The sequence below is a fragment of the Perca fluviatilis genome, chromosome 9 (assembly GCF_010015445.1).
Source record: "Perca fluviatilis chromosome 9, GENO_Pfluv_1.0, whole genome shotgun sequence".
Classification (NCBI taxonomy): Eukaryota; Metazoa; Chordata; class Actinopteri; order Perciformes; family Percidae; genus Perca; species Perca fluviatilis.
In genome coordinates, this window is record NC_053120.1 from 37,915,868 (window position 1) to 37,936,234 (window position 20,367).

Here is a 20,367-nt window from a genome sequence, read left to right on the forward strand (position 1 = left end):
TTCCATAATCGAGCAGCCCTACCTACATGTAAACCGAAGCATTGAGAAGTGTACAGACAGTTTATTGAAAAGATTGTTTAAAAAAAGACTGTACCGTTCACTATACAGTCAACAGTCACGCAGTCGAACGACGAACGCCGTGCTTGAGCTATGTTACTGTTTGCACGGCGTTTGTCGTTTGACTGGTCATGACTGTTTTCCCAAGACGGCGCCTGCATGTATATGTGGAGGATACTGTCTTTATAAACTATCTTTTTAACAAACTGTACACTTACAAAGTTCTCAATGCTTTGGTTTACATGTAGGCACCCTCATTATGCTACCGTTGAAGTGTGGTGCTATTTTGAGCCTTGTTAGTGGTGTAGAAATAGCGATTTCTTTTTACTTTCCCCATGCCCCGACAACTAGCTTTATAAGCTAATTAGCGGTTTGCGCTAAAACTGGTCACATTTGATTAGCATTAGATTAGCATTAGAAAACATATCCCAGAGAACGGTCGAACTCGGTACACATGTTATTAACCCCTAGGTTCATTTTACGAGGGATTTCTCCTTTAAAAGGGGACTATAAGGGAAATACTGGAAACATTTGGGATCAAGCAGTAACTGACATCTCTGAAGAGCTTCCACAAGTTCTAGATGTTTAAAAGCTATACACTGTATATATATTGCAGGCCAGCTTTTCCTTAGAATAACCACACTAAATAAAAACATAATTTTGCTTTGACCACCAGTTAACTATGTTTTATAAGCACAATATTAGACAGCTGCAGTTCACTTCACTGCAAAAAAATAAAATAAACCAGCACAGTGTCAGCTGCTTTACAACATGACATTCTCAAAACTCATTTAACTGGCATAAAAGCCAATCTGCTATTCTACTTGTGACCATGAGATGGAGTGCTTGCCCTAATGTCTGCATTATAACGTGTTCAGTTATTCTTGCTCTCTGTATGTGCTACCTGTGGCTTTATGATGTGTCAGCTGTGATGTACCCATTCAAGGCCTACTATGATAGGCTGCAGCATTGTAACCTTGAACAGGACTAAATGGGCGATGAATGAAACACATTTACAAGGCAGCTACAATGGTGGCCACTATTAACTTCCCAAGTAGCATTGTGTGTCAGCTGAAAGAGCTCGGACTTTCACTTACCAAACGTGTGAAGAACAGCAGAAGATGCAGTCACATTAGTCTCTGTTCAATGAAAGTGGCCTGCATTCAGCCTGAAAAACAAAGTAATACATTAATAAAATAACAGTAAATATACACTCATTACTACACTGAGTGCTCACAAGTACACCATTTGCTGTTTTATATTCAGTAACATGAATGCTGCTATAGGAGTATAAACTATATGAAAAAATTAGCATTATCATGTTAGTATGCGCACATTAATTCACAAAGTCATCAACCTCCTTTAACTTGCCTTGTTGGTGTCTTTTTTGCTGTCCTTACTGTCACTCACTGACAACAGGTGCTAGCTTAGCATATTAGCTGTGACTAAACCTGCTTTTATCACGTAACAGCAAAACTATTTGACTGTTATCTTGACAGGTTATTGCAAGTGAATCAACACACACTTAAGTCTTATGCTGAGGCATCTCTTTTGGAGGAATATTAACCCCCTGCCACTTTTAGTTAGCTACAAAATTAGCAGCTTGCATTTAGCTTTTGTAGTATCAGCTCCAGGGTGTTCCTACCATAGGTGTGCAATCTAGTGACTTATTTAAGTATTGTGCTGAGAAAGCTACTTATGCATAAGTTACGCTTAAAGCAAAGTTAAATGGCATTAATTCAATATAAAGGCAAACAATATGGGTGTCTTATTATTTCACATTATTCCTGGCCATCCATTTCTATTTTTGAGTGCTTTTGATTGCTGAAGGAATTGACTACTGGACAGCTAGCTACTAAGTTCAGTACTTTCTTTATTTGGGTTTTCTGCTACTTCTTTGACTGTTCTACTTTCTTTCTATTGCTGCTGCTGTGTATTTGCTGTAATTGGTTTTGGTTGAGCAAAGTTAGTGCTTTTGTTAGAGTGAAACTAGTTAGTGTGAAGTGTGACTTTGGGAGTGGGGCCTAACGACTCCCAGGTGCTTTGACTGATTAGCGAGGGTGTGGCCTCCCACCGGTAGCCAACACAGTCCCCTCTCTTTATTTAAAATTGGTATTTGCATGAAGCGGCAGCTTCAGCGGCGGCCTCGTCGGACGAAGACTCGGAGGACAAAGACAAAGGAGTCTACGCAGGAGGCTAAGTGGGAAGCGAAGTAGGCTGAGATCTCATATGCGACCTACATTGCTTGGTGACTTTATCCAGAAATGTGCTGCTTCTCCATTCCTGTCCGCGTGTCCTCTCGGAGATACTACAAACCACGCATTAGCTCGCAAGATTTCCGCAACCCCACCCCTCTTACCTATCCCACCCGTTCCACACACACACAACACCTTGTTGCAGGTGGCCTGTGGAACTGCCAGTCTGCCACTCGCAAGACTGAGTTCATATCTGGCTTTGCATCCCTGCAATCCCTTGACTTCCTTGCTCTCACAGAGACCTGGATTACACCAACCAACACATCCACCCCTGCTGCTCTCTCTTCTGCCTACTCTTTCACTCACACACCCAGACCCACTGGGAGAGGTGGAGGTACTGGCCTTCTCATTAACCCCAAGTGGAGATTTTCTCTCTACCAACTGCCAGAGTTCACTCCTCTCTCTTTTGAACTTCATGCTGTCACCATAACTCATCCGGTGCAACTAGTCATCATTGTTATCTACCGCCCACCTGGTCCTCTGGGGGAATTTTTGGAGGAGCTGGATGTCCTTCTTTCAAACATCCCTGAAACTGGCCCTCCGCTGGTACTTCTGGGTGATTTCAACATCCAGACAGAGAAGTCAGCTGTCTTTCTTCACCTTCTCTCTTCTTTTGCCCTCTCACTCTCTCCTTCACCACCCACTCACAAAGCTGGTAACCACCTAGATCTCATATTCACTAGAAACTGCTCTACATCCAACCTCACTGTTACTCCACTCCATATCTCAGACCATTTCTTCATCTCATACTCTCTCCCACTCTCACAAGCTCACAACCATATCTCAAGAGACACTGTACCTGTCCGCCGTAATATTCGTTCACTCTCTCCTTCTTCACTGGCGGCATGTTCTCTAGCTACCCTCCTTCCATCTGACTCTTTCTTACTCATGCCTCCCAACGCTGCCGCAGACACTCTACTCCCTACTCTATCCTCCTCTCTCGACTCTCTCTGCCCTCTTACTTCACGACCGGCTCATAAGTCCTCCCCAGCGCCGTGGTTATCTGACTCGGTACGTGCTGAAAGATCAACTATACGGGCAGCGGAAAGGAAATGGCGGAAATCTAAACACCCAGATGATCTGCTTACTTATCAGTCTCTTCTTTCCTCCTTCGCTGCCTCTATTTCTGCAGCAAAAAGCTCCTTCTATCAAACCAAAATTGAATCCTCTTACTCAAACCCCAAAAAACTTTTCTCCATCTTCTCTAACCTGCTAGATCCCCCCAGTTCACCTCCTCCCTCCTCCCTTCTACAATCCACTTTGTCAACTACTTTGTAAAAAAGATAGATGATATACGCTCTTCATTCTCCACCACACCTTCTGAAATCACCTTACCATCCGTCACATCTAGTACTCTTGCCTCTTTCACCCCTCTATCTCCAAATCAAATTCTTACTTTGATTACCTCTCGCCCGCAACCACCTGCCCCCTGGATCCTATCCCTTCTCACACCTCCCAGTCCATTGCTCCTGACCTCCTTCCTTTCCTCACCCATCTCATTAACATCTCCCTGTCAACTGGCTGTTTCCCCGATGCCCTCAAAGAGGCAAGAGTGACCCCACTACTCAAAAAACCAACACTCGACTCCTCTGATGTAAATAACTATAGACCTGTCTCCCTTCTTCCTTTTCTATCTAAAACTCTTGAGCGTGCCATTTATAATCAACTCTCTACTTATCTCAACCAGAACAACCTTCTCGATCCCCACCAGTCTGGCTTCAAGGCTGGTCACTCAACAGAAACCGCCCTCCTTGCTGTCACTGAGCAGCTTCACATTGCTAAAACAACCTCTCTCTCTTCCATCATCATCCTTCTAGACCTTTCAGCTGCCTTTGACACAGTGAACCACCAGATCCTCATTTCAACACTCCAGAATCTGGGTGTCGCTCTCGCGGCTCTCTCTTTGCTGACATCTTACCTGTCAGACCGAACCTACCGGGTAACTTGGAGAGGATCTAGCTCAGAGCCTTGCCCACTCAAAACTGGGGTTCCTCAGGGATCAGTCCTGGGTCCCCTCCTCTTCTCTCTCTATACCAACTCCCTTGGGTCTGTCATTCAGTCGCACGGCTTTTCTTATCACAGCTACGCAGACGACACCCAACTAATTCTTTCCTTTCCTGAGTCTGACACTCAAGTAGCAGCACGTATCTCGGCCTGTCTGACCGACATCTCTTCTTGGATGTCCACTAACCATCTGAAACTCAACCTTGACAAGACTGAGCTCCTTTTCCTTCCAGGGAAGGGCTCTCCTACCCAAAACCTGACTAAAACAATCGACAACTCTGTGGTAGTCCCCACCCAGACTGCTAGAAACCTGGGTGTGACACTTGATGACCAACTCTCCTTCACTGCCAACATTGCTGCTACTACCCGATCGTGCAGATACATGCTGCATAACATCAGAAGGATACGTCCACTTCTAACGCAAAAGGCGGCTCAGGTTCTGGTTCAGGCTCTAGTCATCTCACGTCTAGACTAATGCAACTCCCTGCTGGCCTGCCTGCATGTGCCATCCGACCCCTGCAGCTCATTCAGAACGCAGCAGCTCGACTTGTCTTCAACCTCCCCAAGTTCTCTCACACTACACCTCTCCTCCGCTCTCTTCACTGGTTACCAGTGGCTGCCCGCATCTCTTCAAGACACTAGTACTTACATACAGGGCCATGAACCAATCAGCCCCAGCTTACATCCAGGACATGGTCAAACCATATACCCCAACCTGCCCACTTCGCTCTGCATCAGCCAAACTGCTTGCTGCCCCCCCACAGCGAGGGAGAACTAATCACTCAACCAAATCCAGACTGTTCACTGTCCTGGCTCCCAAATGGTGGAATGAGCTCCCCATCGACACCAGGATGGCTGAAAGCCTACACATCTTCCGCCGAAGGCTAAAAACAAATCTCTTCCGACTACACCTCGGTTAAAAAAAACAAAACAAAAAAAAAACTCTTTAACCTGCACTTTTGTTTCTTTGTAGCTTAGCTTATTTAAGGCTAATGTACTTACGTACTTACTTGCACTTACTACTTGTTGTCTAGAGTTTGGACCTTCTCAGTTGAATGCACTTAATTGTAAGTCGCTTTGGATAAAAGCGTCAGCCAAATGACATGTAATGTAATGTAATGTATTTTCAACACTTTTCATTTCCTTTTATAATGGATGGCTATGTAAGATATTTAATTTCAGTTCCGCTCATTCACTTGCAAATCACACCTCCATTAGCACATACACTAGCCACTGAAAATATTAACATTTTAACACCTTTACCCCTGGTTATCCCCTGATAAGAGCACAGCCTTCTTCACATGTCGCTTCTAACTGCCCATGAAAACATAAAACATTTGATGTTATTTGCTACGTATCATGGTCAGGGGCTATTCATTCTAGCATCTTTTTGGGCCCTCCTCACATAAGGGGACTGGGTATTCAGTCCCCTTTTTCCCCCCAGCCCGATGCCCCTGACCATGGTACACACATAAAGGGTAATCTCTTATGTGCTATAAGACAAAGGCAAAAACATACAAAGTACCAATGTTGCATAAGGATATTTTTATACGTCGTTTATGAGAGCTCCTCTAACTCAACTGCCAATTCCATATCTTTCAATAAAAAAGGGCCCACTCGTTCCAGGTTGGGAGTTGGACGCAGGCCTTTGTTACGGAGACTATTAATTCAGATTACACTATATTTTCAGACTTAGTCTTGCATCCCAAGCATACTTCACATACAGTAAATAGTAAAACATACATGAATACGTTGAAGTGTTTTACTTGGTATATTTCAGTTTCCGATAAAATACTTTCGATGCAAAACTCCTGAAAATCCAACATTTTCTAAACCATGTCACCTTACAACCCCCATTCAGCTTTGTTTAGTCTGTCTGACAGGTTGTATGATACACAAAAATAGTAATAAACCTCTTCACATAAGTCAATTATTGTGTGTTCAGAGCTCAGCAGACACAGAATTCAGTGGACAAGACAAAACTCACTTCTTTTTTTTTTTTTTTTACAAGGCAAAATACATCAAAAGGAACAACATCCATATCAACCCTAACATGTACTGACTTCTAGTGGTTTTGTAAGTGTGGAGTCAGGAGGGAATGTGAACGACTTGATGAGCTCACTGATCGGTTGAATTTGTGTAAAGTATATATACAGATAAACATTTAGAGTCAAAACACTATTATGAACATTTAAAAGAAGACAGATGGAAACTAAAACCATGAAGCGCTGTGCATCAGCACCTCTCCGCTGTGCGTGCTAAAAGTCCATTATCAACAGAAACAAACCGGTGTCAATGTGAATACAAATGTAACATTTCAAAGCATTGTCAAACAACTTTACATTTCCTACCTTTTAAATATTGATGATTGACATTTGTATGCTCAATTGTACCATCATAATGTAGATTAAGGCCACACAGTTTAAATACGCTCTTTGCATATTGCTCGTAGTTAATGTAGATATATAAAAAAAAAAAGAAAAGGTAATTCTGCTCCGTACAAAGGACACTGTATGGTGCTCATTTCTCTGTGCAGGAAATGCCCATTAGTAAATGTCTGGCAGCTGGCTGTATTTCCTGTCCCAGTATCCACTAGAAAAGAGCCAGTCCTGGGTGCTGGTGTGAGGGTTTTGCCCCTGCTGAAACCACCTGAAAATACAGCAGAGACACATCAGCATTCAGTTTGAGCTCCTATTAACCCTACGTGACACCAGCCAGAAAATCATAACTCAAACAATTCAGGGAAAGCGGGTAAGGAAGGTCAGGCATGCTTCATCACAAGGTTATGGGTAATTTGCATGGGAGGTGGCTGTTTTGGCTGTTTGCTTTAGACTAGTATTACTTTTGTATTGTTTTTTTTTCTTAGCTGCATGAAATCAAGGAGAGAAATGATTAGGGGGAGAGGACTCATGCGTGAGTATTTTCCAGGAAGCTGCCATGCTGTTGGAAGGCAGAGCAGATGAATCCCAAACTGCGATTCTATCATCAGTTATTCTCTCTCATATCTTAACAGAAAGCAATACGCAGTTATAAATAGATTTCAATTTCAGAGAATAAGAAGGGTTTAGAAACACTGACACTGTGAGATCACATCACACATTTCAGGCACATCAAACAGCGAGCAGCTCTAACCTTGGGCCCAGGGCAGCACTCCTTAACATCAAAGCAAGGATGCAACAGAAAAACAAGTCAGTCAAAGGGAAAATAGAGATGTAGCTTCAGCATTTCAAAGTATGAAACAAAGATTATAGAATTGTGGCAATAATTTTTTTTTTTTTACTTTTACCCAGAAGTAAAACTGCATATAAAGTCAATGTAAATTACACTTTATTAAAGAAACAGTTGGACATTTTGGGAAATGCACTTATTTGTTTTCTTGCTGAGGATTACATGAGAAGATTGATACTACTCCCTATATGTGTATGGTAAATATGAGGTAAATAAGTTGCTTAGGCCACACCACTGTGGGCCTGTGGTTGGTCAACAACAGGGCCTAAACATGCTGCTGTAACATCCCCCGTAGTCTACCTTTACAATTCACAAGCACCAAGCAAAATAATTCATTATGTTATGCAAAAATAATAATACATGTTACGCCTAAATTAGCAACCGTATTTCGTATCGTTTCGTCGCGTCACATGATCAAATAAGGACTTGACATCAACATACATTTTACCCAGCAATCATCATTGCATAGCTGTATATGACAAAAATACATAATAAAGAAAAAAAGAAATAATTCATTTAATTGAATCTTTTTTCTTTTTTTTTTTATATAGTTGCAGAACAGAGATATTATAACAGGGAGTCCTCCGGGACCCCTGGGGGGTCCTCAGAGTTACTGCAAGGGGGCCACCAAATTATACATTTTTTGAAAGTTTTTTCTAAATTTAAAATGTCTAACATGACAACATATTATTAGCAAATATAAATTGGCCTATTTTGTGGAAAAACATTGATGATAGGGTTACTGGCCTATAGGTAAGGTAGACACTAATGTAGCCATCCACAGATACAGGTAATCCTAAGGATTCACAGTGCCACATGTATGTTTAACATTAAAAGCTCATTAATAAAATCATGCCAGCAATTATTATTTGAATAGCTTAGTATTCTATGCACTAACAAGTTATGTAAAAAGGCTTTAGGCTGCCCTACACATTATTGTAGGCCCAGTTAAATATGCAACTTAATTTTATATGTAGTAGGGGGTCCCTGCTCCGTCTCTCTTTCAATTAAGGGCTCCTTGGTTTAAAAAAAAACGCTGAAGAGGAGATATGACCACATTACTCCTGTCTTAACTTCACTCCACTGGCTACCCATACAGACAAGAGCAGATTTTAAAATCCTTTTAACCTACAAATCGCTGAATGGCCTTGCACCCTTATAACTGATTAACCCCTATACCCCCGCACGACCACTCCGCTCCCTGGCTACCAACCTTTTAGAAATTCCTAGGGTCAAAAAGATATCGGCAGGCCACCGTGCCTTTTCTTATAGAACACCATACCTCCGGAATAACCTTCCGTTATATGTCAGAGAAGCCAGCTCTATCACCACTTTTAAATCAAAACTCAAAACATTTTTTTCCCCAAACATTATGGACCATTATTATGACTTCCTCTATCTTCTGTTTTTACCCTTGTACCACTTTTTATTTTCACTTTTATGTACATATATACCCGCAATGATTTTAAATGTTTTTTTTGTTTTCTTTTATTCCCAACTTTTCACTGAATTCCCTGTTGTACAGTGTTTTGAGACCATGTCCTATGGTGATATTGCACTTGAAATAAAACTGAATTGAATTGAAGACCCCTGATGTAGAATAAGCATATCGTTTTGTTATAGATTGCTGCTGACTATATACTGTATATATATATAAAAAAAGAAGAAGAAAAAGAAAACAACGACGGAAATGGGTTTGCCTCACTCACTCCACCCAGAACACATTGTTGGAGGGTCCACTCTCTCTACGTGCCCTGCACGGTCTATATTTACAGATATTACAGAGAGTGGGATCCATCTTCTCATCCAATTCTCGGCAACAAAGTGAATAAATGTATTTCCTGGAAATTCTAACTATTCTATTGAAGACAAAAAACTGCATATAAAGTTTATGAAATTGATATAAATGACACTATAGTTTAGCAGATTGAACAGAGGGTAATCTGAATTGACAATGTTCAAACTTTATTAATGTTAAATATCAATTGTTGCCATTTTATGCTCACAGATCAAGGCCATTGTCGAAATATTGCCTTTAATTGGTCGGGCCATTCAGTAACAAATACTGCAATGACGTTTAGGTCACTATGAAAACTAACTGCATACATTAGCCTGTTGAGCTAAGAGAGGAGAACAGTTTGAGCTGTCCAGTTTCCTAAAAAAACAAAACAAACACCTCACCTCGTCTTCCACTCTTCATCAGATTTGGAGCGGTTTTTACGAGCAGCTCTTTGTTTTTCCTCGAGCCTTTTCTTCTCCTCACTGGCGAGGTCTATTGGAATAATAACATTGTAGAGTTTCAGATTGCCGTTAGAGTATACTTATACTTATTTTCAGTTCCGGCATGTAACCAACAATTATTACCGATGTCACCGTTCTCCATGGCCCGTATGTCTGGCCTCAGCCTGCAGTCAGTCTGAGGGATGGCTCCCTCCATTTCTTTATGCAGCTCGTTCAGTTGCATTGCAAAGGACGTGAAGCTGTACATCTGCAATTACATGTCAAATTTTAATGACATTACAGACACATGCTGATTTTAAAGTGCTCATATTATGCTAATATTCTGGTTCATAATTGTATTCAGAGGTTATATCAGAATAGGTTTACATGGTTTCATTTTCAAAAAACACCATATTTTTGTTGTACAGCACGTTGCTGCAGCTCCTCTTTTCACCCTGTGTGTTGAGCTCTCTGTTTTAGCTACAGCTCCATCTTTGTTCGGAGTCGCACATGCTCAGTAGCTAGGTAAGGACTACTAGCCAGTCAGAAGCAGAGTATGAGGGCGTGCCACGCTAGCAGCTAGGCGAGCATTATAACGTGTGTTCCAAAGTGACCACGTTTGTCTCTGAAGTAAAGGCTGGACTACAACAGAGCTGTTTGGAGCTGTTTGTGAACAGTGTTTTCTGTTGGAGATGGTAAGTCCCTTTGGGGGGGACTTTGGGCTTTTTCACTTTGTAAACCTATAACGTGCACAAAAAAGATATATAACACAATAAAGGAAAGGGAAAAAGCCAAAAAGCACAATATGAGCACTTTAAGACTGCACTCTACTGAAAGCTTATTCATCAGTCAGACCTCGGCAGAGTTGGCCGGTCGGGGTGCGATTCTCCACAGCAGCTGGCTGCCAGGAATCATCTCCACAGTGTCTGCAGCTGGAGAGGGAACCTCCTCCTGATCCCCGCTGCAACCCTGAACACCGGCACAAGTGACAAACAGATGATTCATACATATTAAGCATGCTTTCTGCAAGTTCATTAATACAGCGTTTCTTGATAGAATAAAGTTATTTATATATGTTAGCAAAGATCTCATCATATTATCATTTTATTTGACTTGAAAAATACTAGGGATGCACCGAATACAGGATTCGGACGAATATTGGGCTTTTTGACGGGGTTTGGTTTCTGCCGAACTTTAGAATTTTTTTCCACCAAACCGAACTCTACGCTCGCACTACGCGCGCTACGCTGGTCGACGTAATGACGCCGCCATTGATTACGGGAAGGTGTTTACGTAGGCGGAGCGTTCAATGCAGCAGGCTGTCAGAAAGTGAAAATGGAACTGGTGAGCAGAAAAAGTTGTTGTTTGGCAGTACTTTCAGTCAAAAGAAGGCCATTCAAGTCCAGCTACATGTTCAATCTGCAATGCCGATTTGTCTCGTGGTGGCGGGGACCCTAAACTATACACAACATGGCCGCTGTTAAAACAATTGGTATGAAACATCTGAAAGAATACGAGTTGTGCATGAAGGAATCTACAGACAGCAGCCAAAACGCAGCAACTTCAGGTACAGCAAAGGAAGGACAGTCACACAGAGGATGAGAGTAGGATTCGGTATTCGGTTTCAGATTCGGCAGAATCTTAACCAGTGGATTCGGTATTTGGCCGAGCCCCAAAAATCTGGATTTGGTGCATCCCTGAAAAAATACTGATATTCGTCCATTAACTCAGTCATCAAACTGCATTATTCCAATCACACATGACAAATCACAAAAATAAACAGCTAATACCGCTTGGCTGCCTTTTTTCTCGCCTGCCCCTTTCTTGTCGCTTTTCTTATGCGCTTCAAAGGCGGCATGGTCAACAACATACACACACTCGGTCCACTTCCCGTAGAGAGCGCACAGCTTCTTTTTGCTGTGGGAAACACACAGATATAAATACCTTCAGGCACAAACACTAGATAATGATTTCAGTTAGTCAGTCAGTCAGTCAGAATATCTCGCGGTTACATATTTAGACTTGTTCTTGTGGTCATGACCATGGACTTGTCATTCATGCTGAGTCATTGGCTCTGTTGTGTTGGAAACGGCTTGTCCTCCTTTGATTGAGCCATCTGCTCCTCTTTGTTGTTTTTGTTTTACATTATCTGCTTCAGTGACGTGCTAGCTGCCTTTCTCCTCAGTCTTTTAAGCCCACGTCTATTAAGAGCTGCTTATGATGGGGGATGAATACATTTAATGCCAATTAGCATCATTATTTGATTTAGTAATGGGCTCATTTAAAGTTGGAAATGTTCTCAGGGGAGTCCCCCCGGCTACTTAACTTTGTTGGTCCTGATTTACAAATGAAGCCTATTTAAACAGCTTATTGAGTCATATTTGTTTTGCAATATGGGAGCAGAAAGGAGTATGTTTTGGAAGGCATAAGCCATATAAACTGTATACCGGTACCATATATTGCAATATGCAAAAAGTATTCACAGAGATGAATAATTCAGTGTGTGTCCACTATTTCCCCTCAACATTCAAGACAAGAATAATAAGTCTGGGTACCAAAGACTACTCATTATACGAATTACTTTTCAGAACATCATGTGTCAGTGTAAGCCGTACCTTTTATCCAGAATATAGCCTTCAACCTTGTGCAGTTCTTTGCCAAAAAGGCCACACGGTTTGAAATTCAGACAGCACCTTTCACCAGTTCTAGGTGAAAAGAAGAGAAAACCAGCATACAGTATAATCCTCTCACTCTCTGCTGGCTGAGTCATACAAAACTTCCTCATCTGCTCCGTCCATTTTTTCTTGTTGTTCAAACTTCCTCAAATTGTTTATATGAACTGTATCAGACGTGTTCTACTTGATAAATATGCAAAACATTACTCTATAATCTTTAAATAAGCATAGAGTCCAATACATATGTGCAAATACTTGCTGACTGTGGGTTATTTTTGTCCTCTTACCTGTGGTTGATCACCTCCACATTTCCATACTGCTCGATCCACAGCTGACCCACGATGATGTTGTGAACGCAACATGTAGGATTTGTCCATGTGTAGGCTTCATTGTACCTGGAGATAAAACAATGACTTAAAAGAGGATCTCTGCTGATTTCACACATCAAAATGTGTTCACAGGAGTACTGCTGCATATGTGAAAACAAGTTGTCTTAAGCCTTTAGGCAAGGCAAGGCAGCTTTATTTGTATAGCGCATTTCAGCAAAAAGGCAATTCAAAGTTCTTTACATAAAACATTAAAGAGCAGTTGAAAACAAATATAAAAACAGATGAAATACGAGATAAAAGTCACAGTGCAGTATAAGAAATGAACAATTGTTTAAAGAGAGGCAGCACCAAAAAGAAAGTTTTTCAGCCTTGATGTAGTGTCTCCAGAGGGAGCTCTGTGAAGTCTGATAAATGACCTCAAGTGATGTCACTTGAGTCAGCGTTGGTTGGGTCTGAACACTATAAGAAAATAAAAAGAAATCTGGGGGTGTGGAGTTAGAAAGAAGTGAGCTCACCAGACCTCTGTGCCCGCTCCTCATCTCTGCTCGAGGCTAGAGGATCAAGGTTACATTAGAGTTGCATTGTGGGTAATGTTGGTGCCAGGTTTGGACAAGAAAGAAGAATGTGTGGAAATAAAAAGACGGTAACTCTGTTCCTGCTGCTTTGACTTTTATCTCTTTTTTTTAACTGTCTGTTGTGAGTCAAAAATGAGTGCAATGCTAAATCAGTGGAGTACTAAAGTAAAGGAGAATGCACAAGTTCAAAATGGTAATGTGTGACAAAAGTCTACTCATACAGAAGAACACCAGAAGAGTTACAAACTGATTTATGTAAACAGTGTCACAGCTCTCATCAATCAGATTTATTTGTCTTTTTAGGAAGAGGAAGAGTTGATTGATATTGTATTTTTTAAAGAAAAGATGGTAAAACCCAAATAATGCCATCTTTTTATTTTAATCAAATAGAAGTTCTTACTTGGGCAGCTCCAGCGTGATGATGCCTTTGGGCTCCGCTTCCACACTCTTGCCCCAGAACTTGAGTTTGGGGTAGATGGATCCATGAAACACAAAGTCCTGCTTCAGGCCCTCGGCGTGGAAGGCGCTGACTGGAGGGTGGTGGCTCACCTGCTCCGATATGAGCCTGAAGCCCAGATCCTCTCTGGGACGCCAGGCATCACAGTGGGAAGCGTTAGAGGACAGACAAGTATTAAGTGTATAATCAGTGTTAAACAAGTGCTGTATAATCCCACTTACCTGACCAGTTCATAGGTTTCTCCCAGCAGAGGGTTGAATGGTTTACCAGTGCGCTCCCACTGGGAGGCCACAGCGGACACCGCAAACGCAGCCACGCACTGCCAAGGGCACATAAGCACACACTCCAAGTCATACACACGCAACTCAAAGGTATAATTCAGTTAAATATGGCTGTACTTGAGACAGTTTTAGTAATTTGCACATGATATGTACAGGATGTTCCAGAGCTGTGGCCAGCCTCAACATCTCCTCATGGCCTCTGCATCTTTTGTAGTTCTGATTTAGGTTTACATCTTGTGCGAAACTCACACACGTGCTCTTCATTCATACATACATTCCGTACACCACCGCCTCCTTCCATATCTCCACACTCCATCTTATTATACTATTAATTAAATAAATACATTTAGCTTTTGGACATTTTGTGTGGGTATGGACTCCCTTTTGTACCAAGCCTAAGCCGAGTTTGTAACAGAGCGTACTACCTTCATTCTCTCAATAGAGTCTGAGAAGGAGTTGGCCTGGTGGATGAGATAAGTGTGCTCCATGTACTCCGTCAGACGCTGCAAGAAGCTGAGTGGTTCGTTGAAAATCACTGGCATTGTAATCTTGGAGAGTTCCTAAAATCGACAAGAAGAGGACCGGGTTACATTACAGAGGGAAAGGAATTCTTTTCACACAGCAATCTTTGAAAGTGTAACATTTATGCAGTGTTAAAACTGTTAGAAAATATTGGTTTTCAAACATGTTGCAGCCTACTAGTGTCTGGATGTCATTTGTAAAGTATGTTGTATGTGTGGTATCTACTGTAATCTTCTTTGGTGCAAAATATAAAATGACCCTTCACAAAAGTTCAAATATAAGATTAATAAGAATAAAAGGTTTTTGACATTCCATATAAGGATTATGGTGTCTGAGCTCTTTCCTGGTCTAATCTGGAAGTATAGAAATGTACACGGTAATGCTTTACATGCTGCTCAACACATTACATCCATTTTTTTAAACGATCAAGTGAGACTGTACTTTGCTGTGAGAAAAACGCAAATGTAAGCACGGCAATCTGCTCACAATGGTATACATGCAGGTATGCTGTTTAAAGCTATAGTGCGTAGTTTCTGTCTCCCCCGTTAGGAATTCTAAGTGATGAGAACAATTCTGTCGGTGCATCCACATGTCACAAGTCGCCGGACGACACCAATTTCTAAACACAGCCATGGTGAGAAATCCAGACAGAGTTGTGTGGAGCTGATAGCCTTAATTAGCTTTGTAGCAACTCATTTGGCAATGGCTTGAATGTAACGGATGTTCATTAATATAAAAAAGTTACGCACTAAAGCGTTGACATGTTCACCATTTCAACCTGCAATAACTAATTGTTTGGCCACTTTGGGGCTGCAGAAGCAAGGGTTAGCCCTGACCACAGCGTTGACCTATTATCACCTTTGGCGTTCATATTGCGAACTTGTTAGCAAACAGTTGTTTATTTACACATCCAGCAGTTACGGAGGAGTATTATTATTCATTTGGAGACATGTTTCTGTCCATAATTTTAAAAAGTGAGATTTCCATTTATTTTTCTATTATAAAGCAGGTTGAGGTGCTACATAAATACTGTGAAAGTATCACAATGCTCAAGCTACAGAGAATTGCACACAGAATTCAGAATTCAGTATTCAGAAACGGTGCCTTTAAACGAGCCCCCGGGACTTCGGTACAGTTGTGTTGTCATAACTATTGTTTATAAAGTGCTGCTACAGTGCCGTTACAGTCATTTCCTTGCTGCAAGAGCGCATACGTTCAAATCAGAACAGACTGAACTTTTTCGGGAGGGGGGCTTAAAGAGACAGGCGCTAAATCAATCAGAAGGAGAATACAGGTATATTCAGACAGAAAGTATGAGAAAAATTAGTTTTTTGAACATAAAAGTAGCCTATGTAAACATGTTCTAGTGAAAAAAAAAAAATACAAGTATAAACCTGAAAATGAAGCATTATATGACCTTAAAGTCCAGTATTCACTCTTTGAAAGCTCTGTTTTTGGTCTCTACCAACCCCTGAGCGAAATATCTAAATGCTCCATTATGTTTACCACCTAGTCTCTAACTTTTTCTGTCTGCAGTTTGGTGTTGAGCAGGTAGTGTACAGTGGGTTTATACAGCTTTTTCACTCAAAACAGCTGTGAACTGTACAGCTAGCATGACTAATAAAACAATACATGATCATTCTCACCATTCCAATGCAGTTCCTCAGGATACTCCAAATACTGAAGTCATTTCTTGAAAACATTGGTGCAGGTAACCTGGTCCTAGAATCACACACACACACACACACACACACACACACACACACACACACACACACACACACACACACACACACACACACACACACACACACACACACACACACACACACACACACACACACACACACAGTGTTATTACTTATATAAGGTTTGTTTGAAACCTTGACTTTGTGCTGGACACTTTTCACATATCAGACATATAATAGCTACAGGCATCATATCTTATTCAAGTGAATATAGTCAACAAAAGCCTGTAGTGGATTATGTGACATACTGGAACAAAGCCCAGAGAGAAAATCAACACCGGTACAGTATCAATGGTGGTGAACAGCCTTGGGATCATCCATCAGCACTTCTCTAACTGCTCAGTAAGTCCAACAGAAACAACGGACCAACCACGTCAAACTATTTTAAAAGGTTTACAGGTTGGGGTTAGGATAATATACTTAATATCCCAAGAATATAGTATATAAGCCATGTAAAAAATAAGAAGAAGGGTAATATTATAATAAAATTTCGAAATGTATCCAAATAGACCGAATTGAACCCTGAAGCGGAGGGATTAGCCAACATGAGATCATACTGCAGACCTGATTATTGCATTACACTGTGACCTAATCAATATTTAACAGCTCCAACACAGAGCTCACTTCTTTCAATAACCCTCTTTCTTTTTCCCTCACCAGTCTGGCCCTGGCTAAATTATTCACACTACAGAGTGAAAAGACCTGAGAGAGGACATAAAAATAAAAAAACAAAGACCGTTCTCTCACAACAGGTTGGGAAATAAAACATCCAGACATGAATGATATACTACAGCAAGAAATAAACGGCAAGAATAGCAGTCTGCTAAGAGGAGAGGAGCGCTTTGTTGAATTTGTTTCTTTTGATGAAAGGTGGATTAAAGTGCAGGGGGTCAGCGGTCCATTTTACGAAACCGTGGGGGTGTACAGCACCGCTGACCTATGCTTTGTGATCCCGTTGGGTTGAGTCTCGTCCTTGTCGCCATGGTGATCCTCCTGGAACATGCTGGTGGGGCTGCTGCAAGGGCTGCTTAATAACATGACAGAGCCTTCGTCCTCGTCCTCGTCAAAGGAATGGCTGGCCACCGTCTCAAAGCCGCTCAGGGAGATCTCCGAGTCCGATTCTGAGATGGACACATGGAGGAAATTCATTCACTTTTCAAATTGGTAGTAAGAGGAAATGTTATAATGATCTGTAAAAGGGTATAAAATCAAGTATATATTATTATATTATATATAATAAGTAAGGGTGAAAGGTCCAATGTGTAGGAATTTCTCCCATCTAGCGTTGAGATCATATATCGCAACCAACTCTCTCGCGCCGCGCAGTTCAAAGTACGTATTAGCCTACAGCTACGGTAGCCTTCATGAAAGGCGGAGCAGTATGTCCTGTATGTCCCTTACCGGCTAACGTATTCCAAGATGGCGCATGAATATGGAGCGTCTTCCCCAGTTCATGCGAAAGCAAATGTAAAATTTGATGGTGGTGGTAAATATTCATGAAAAAGGTTTTTTAGACCATACATTTATATTTTCATGTGTTTTACTATCAAAATCGAAAGTTTTTTTCAAACAATAACTCTCACTGGTAACACCTGAGGGTTTGACTAACACCTGGAATAATCATTCCCATCCCAAAAGGTTCTTATGCAATGGAAACGTTGTTTACTGCTCCAGTAAATAGGACAGACCCTAGATACGACCTGACAACGGGAGATATTTCTAGCCCATTCAGCTCGTTGAACCCTTTGGCTCAGACAGCTACGAGCCGGAAAGCTAACGCTATGCTAGCAAGATTCAAAGTCAATAACATTGCATATGGTTGAAAATCAGTAAATTTGACAGTGTTTAAAAACAAGACAAGCTATCTCAAGCTTGTCAAGCTATTTCCATCCATGTTCTTGTCCCCAAATCAATAAAGACTTTCTCGAACAAATGACATGCCATGTGTACGGTCGGCCATAAAACCAGTGCCCACACATGCATGATAGCAATTAAACCTTGACAGATCAGCATATCAGGGTCGATATGTTGGCCCATATTACCTTAATGCTAGTCTCGCTTTGCCAGACCTTCCTCCACAGCGCTGCGGAGGAGGGTCTGGCTAGTCCACACAGCATTCCGGGATAGCAGAAAAAAGTGCTCTGGTTTATTGCCATTGCTCTAAACCAATCACAATCGTCATGGGCGGCGCTAAGCACAGGGTGCCGCTGCAAAAAAAAGCCTCAGGAAGGAACTTGTTTTGGTGGAACATGTGTACGTTCCAACCCAGTCTCACGGCAGTTCGTGAAATGGTCACGTAATTTAATATATTTGATTGGCGCAGTGGATATGACACATGCCTATGGTGTGGGAGACATGGGTTTGATTCCCACTTTGATACATCAACCAGTGTGTCCCTGAGCAAGACACTTAACCCCTAGTTGCTCCAGAGGCGTGTGACCTCTGATATATATAGCAATTGTAAGTCGCTTGAATAAAAGCGTCAGCTAAATGATATGTAATGTAATGTACACAAACACATTTATCTTGTTTTTTTCGTGATGGTCAGCACGTTTTTTTAAACTAATGTATTTCAATGGGAAGATGACGTAGCATTAAGAGTGGCTACGGTAGATAGTAGTATGAAAGCCTGAAAATTTGCAAAGAGAGGTTGGTTAGGGTGGTGAATGGGTCAAACGACACAGGACTTTCACCCAGGAGACCGGGGATCGTGTCCCGCATGTCACGTTTACTAAACTCAACAGTCGCTTTCTTCTTTTCCTAAACCCAACCCGTCCCGCTGTATACAGCTATGCAATTGTTGGTATTATAAAAAACGTGCTCACCATCACGAAAAAAAACGAGATAAACGTGTTTGTGTACACGAATCAAATAGATTAAATTACGTGACCATTTCACGAACTGCCGTGAGACTGTGCTGTACGTTCAAAGGTTGTTTTAGTCGTGCAACAGAAAACTCCGATTGGACAGATAGTCTAGCTAGATGTCTGGATTTACCCTGCAGAGATCTGAAGAGCCGTTAACCATAGTCCTCAGAAATCAGCTGGAGGTTAGAACGCCAACACAAAGAAAGAGGAAGGTACCACACAGACATGCACATAATGCAGTGTCAGTGTATTGAGTATGTCGGCCAACAAAAAGCAAGAAATTACAGTTCAAAAATACCAAAGATTTGTCTGTGAGATAATGTTGAAACTGTGTCACCATTTCATGGTTTGTCCACCAGCGAAAGGTGACAAGTTAAGTTTTCAACAGGAAAATCGCTCAGGAAACATCTTGGCCAGGGTAACAAGATCCATATCAAGATTGTTTATGTTAAAAACAAAAGTTACTATTGGCCGATATATTGTTATCGGATTTTTTAAACTCTCAAGTCAAGTCATATTGTGTAAAATATAAATAAAAAACTTGACTTTAAACTTTACAATATTTTAATGGGTTCAGTCTCAAAAACCCAGTATCATTCGGAGTGTAACAACAAGACTGTGTTAAAAGTGAGAAAAACATACAAGATATTTTCTCACTTCTACTTTAACATGATTAATGCATTTATTATTTATTTATTTACCTATTTTAGTATACATATACTATATATACACACATATACATATATATACTATATATATATATATATATATATATATATATATATATATATATTTGTTTGTTTGTTGTTTCTGTGATAATTAATGAATTGTGTACTGCTATAGAAATGAGCAAACAAATCTATAAAATATTATTCATCCAAAATTGTTCACAACAATCATGCTCTGCACCAATCAATGCGGATCTCCCGTGCAGCTCAGCCTCGACACATGCATCTAAACTGCCTTTCAACAATAGAACTGGTCACATAAGGTCTCAAGACAATAGCATCAAATTTTGTTGTTACAGATGAAGTTTAAATATATAGAAATAAAAAGTAGTAAGCCTACAAACTCCATTTTCAAAACAATCCTCAAGCATCAGTCAGTTTGAAAATGTTACTACACCGTGCAGGTTCCTCACCCCGAAAC

At 41.0% G+C, this 20,367-nt stretch overlaps 1 protein-coding gene across 6 annotated transcripts in view; it reads right to left on the minus strand.

Annotated features, from left to right (window-relative positions):
• Nucleotides 1–5,841: 5,841 nt before the first annotated feature.
• The window catches only part of osbpl1a (oxysterol binding protein-like 1A), a 29,210-nt gene continuing 14,684 nt past the window's right edge, over nt 5,842–20,367 (minus strand). For 5 of the 6 annotated variants that reach the window (XM_039812044.1, XM_039812040.1, XM_039812041.1 and 2 more), the window contains 13 exons: nt 17,289–17,472; nt 16,250–16,325; nt 14,507–14,641; nt 14,022–14,119; nt 13,744–13,926; nt 12,727–12,834; nt 12,380–12,469; nt 11,555–11,681; nt 10,620–10,733; nt 9,909–10,032; nt 9,726–9,816; nt 7,449–7,469; nt 5,842–6,965 (listed from right to left, as the gene is read on the minus strand). In XM_039812044.1, coding sequence (XP_039667978.1) covers nt 6,863–6,965; nt 7,449–7,469; nt 9,726–9,816; nt 9,909–10,032; nt 10,620–10,733; nt 11,555–11,681; nt 12,380–12,469; nt 12,727–12,834; nt 13,744–13,926; nt 14,022–14,119; nt 14,507–14,641; nt 16,250–16,325; nt 17,289–17,472 — 1,454 coding nt within the window. In that variant the 3' untranslated portion in view covers nt 5,842–6,862. The remainder of the gene's footprint in view (nt 6,966–7,448; nt 7,470–9,725; nt 9,817–9,908; nt 10,033–10,619; nt 10,734–11,554; nt 11,682–12,379; nt 12,470–12,726; nt 12,835–13,743; nt 13,927–14,021; nt 14,120–14,506; nt 14,642–16,249; nt 16,326–17,288; nt 17,473–20,367) is intronic. The other variant, XM_039812042.1, reaches the window with a different exon arrangement.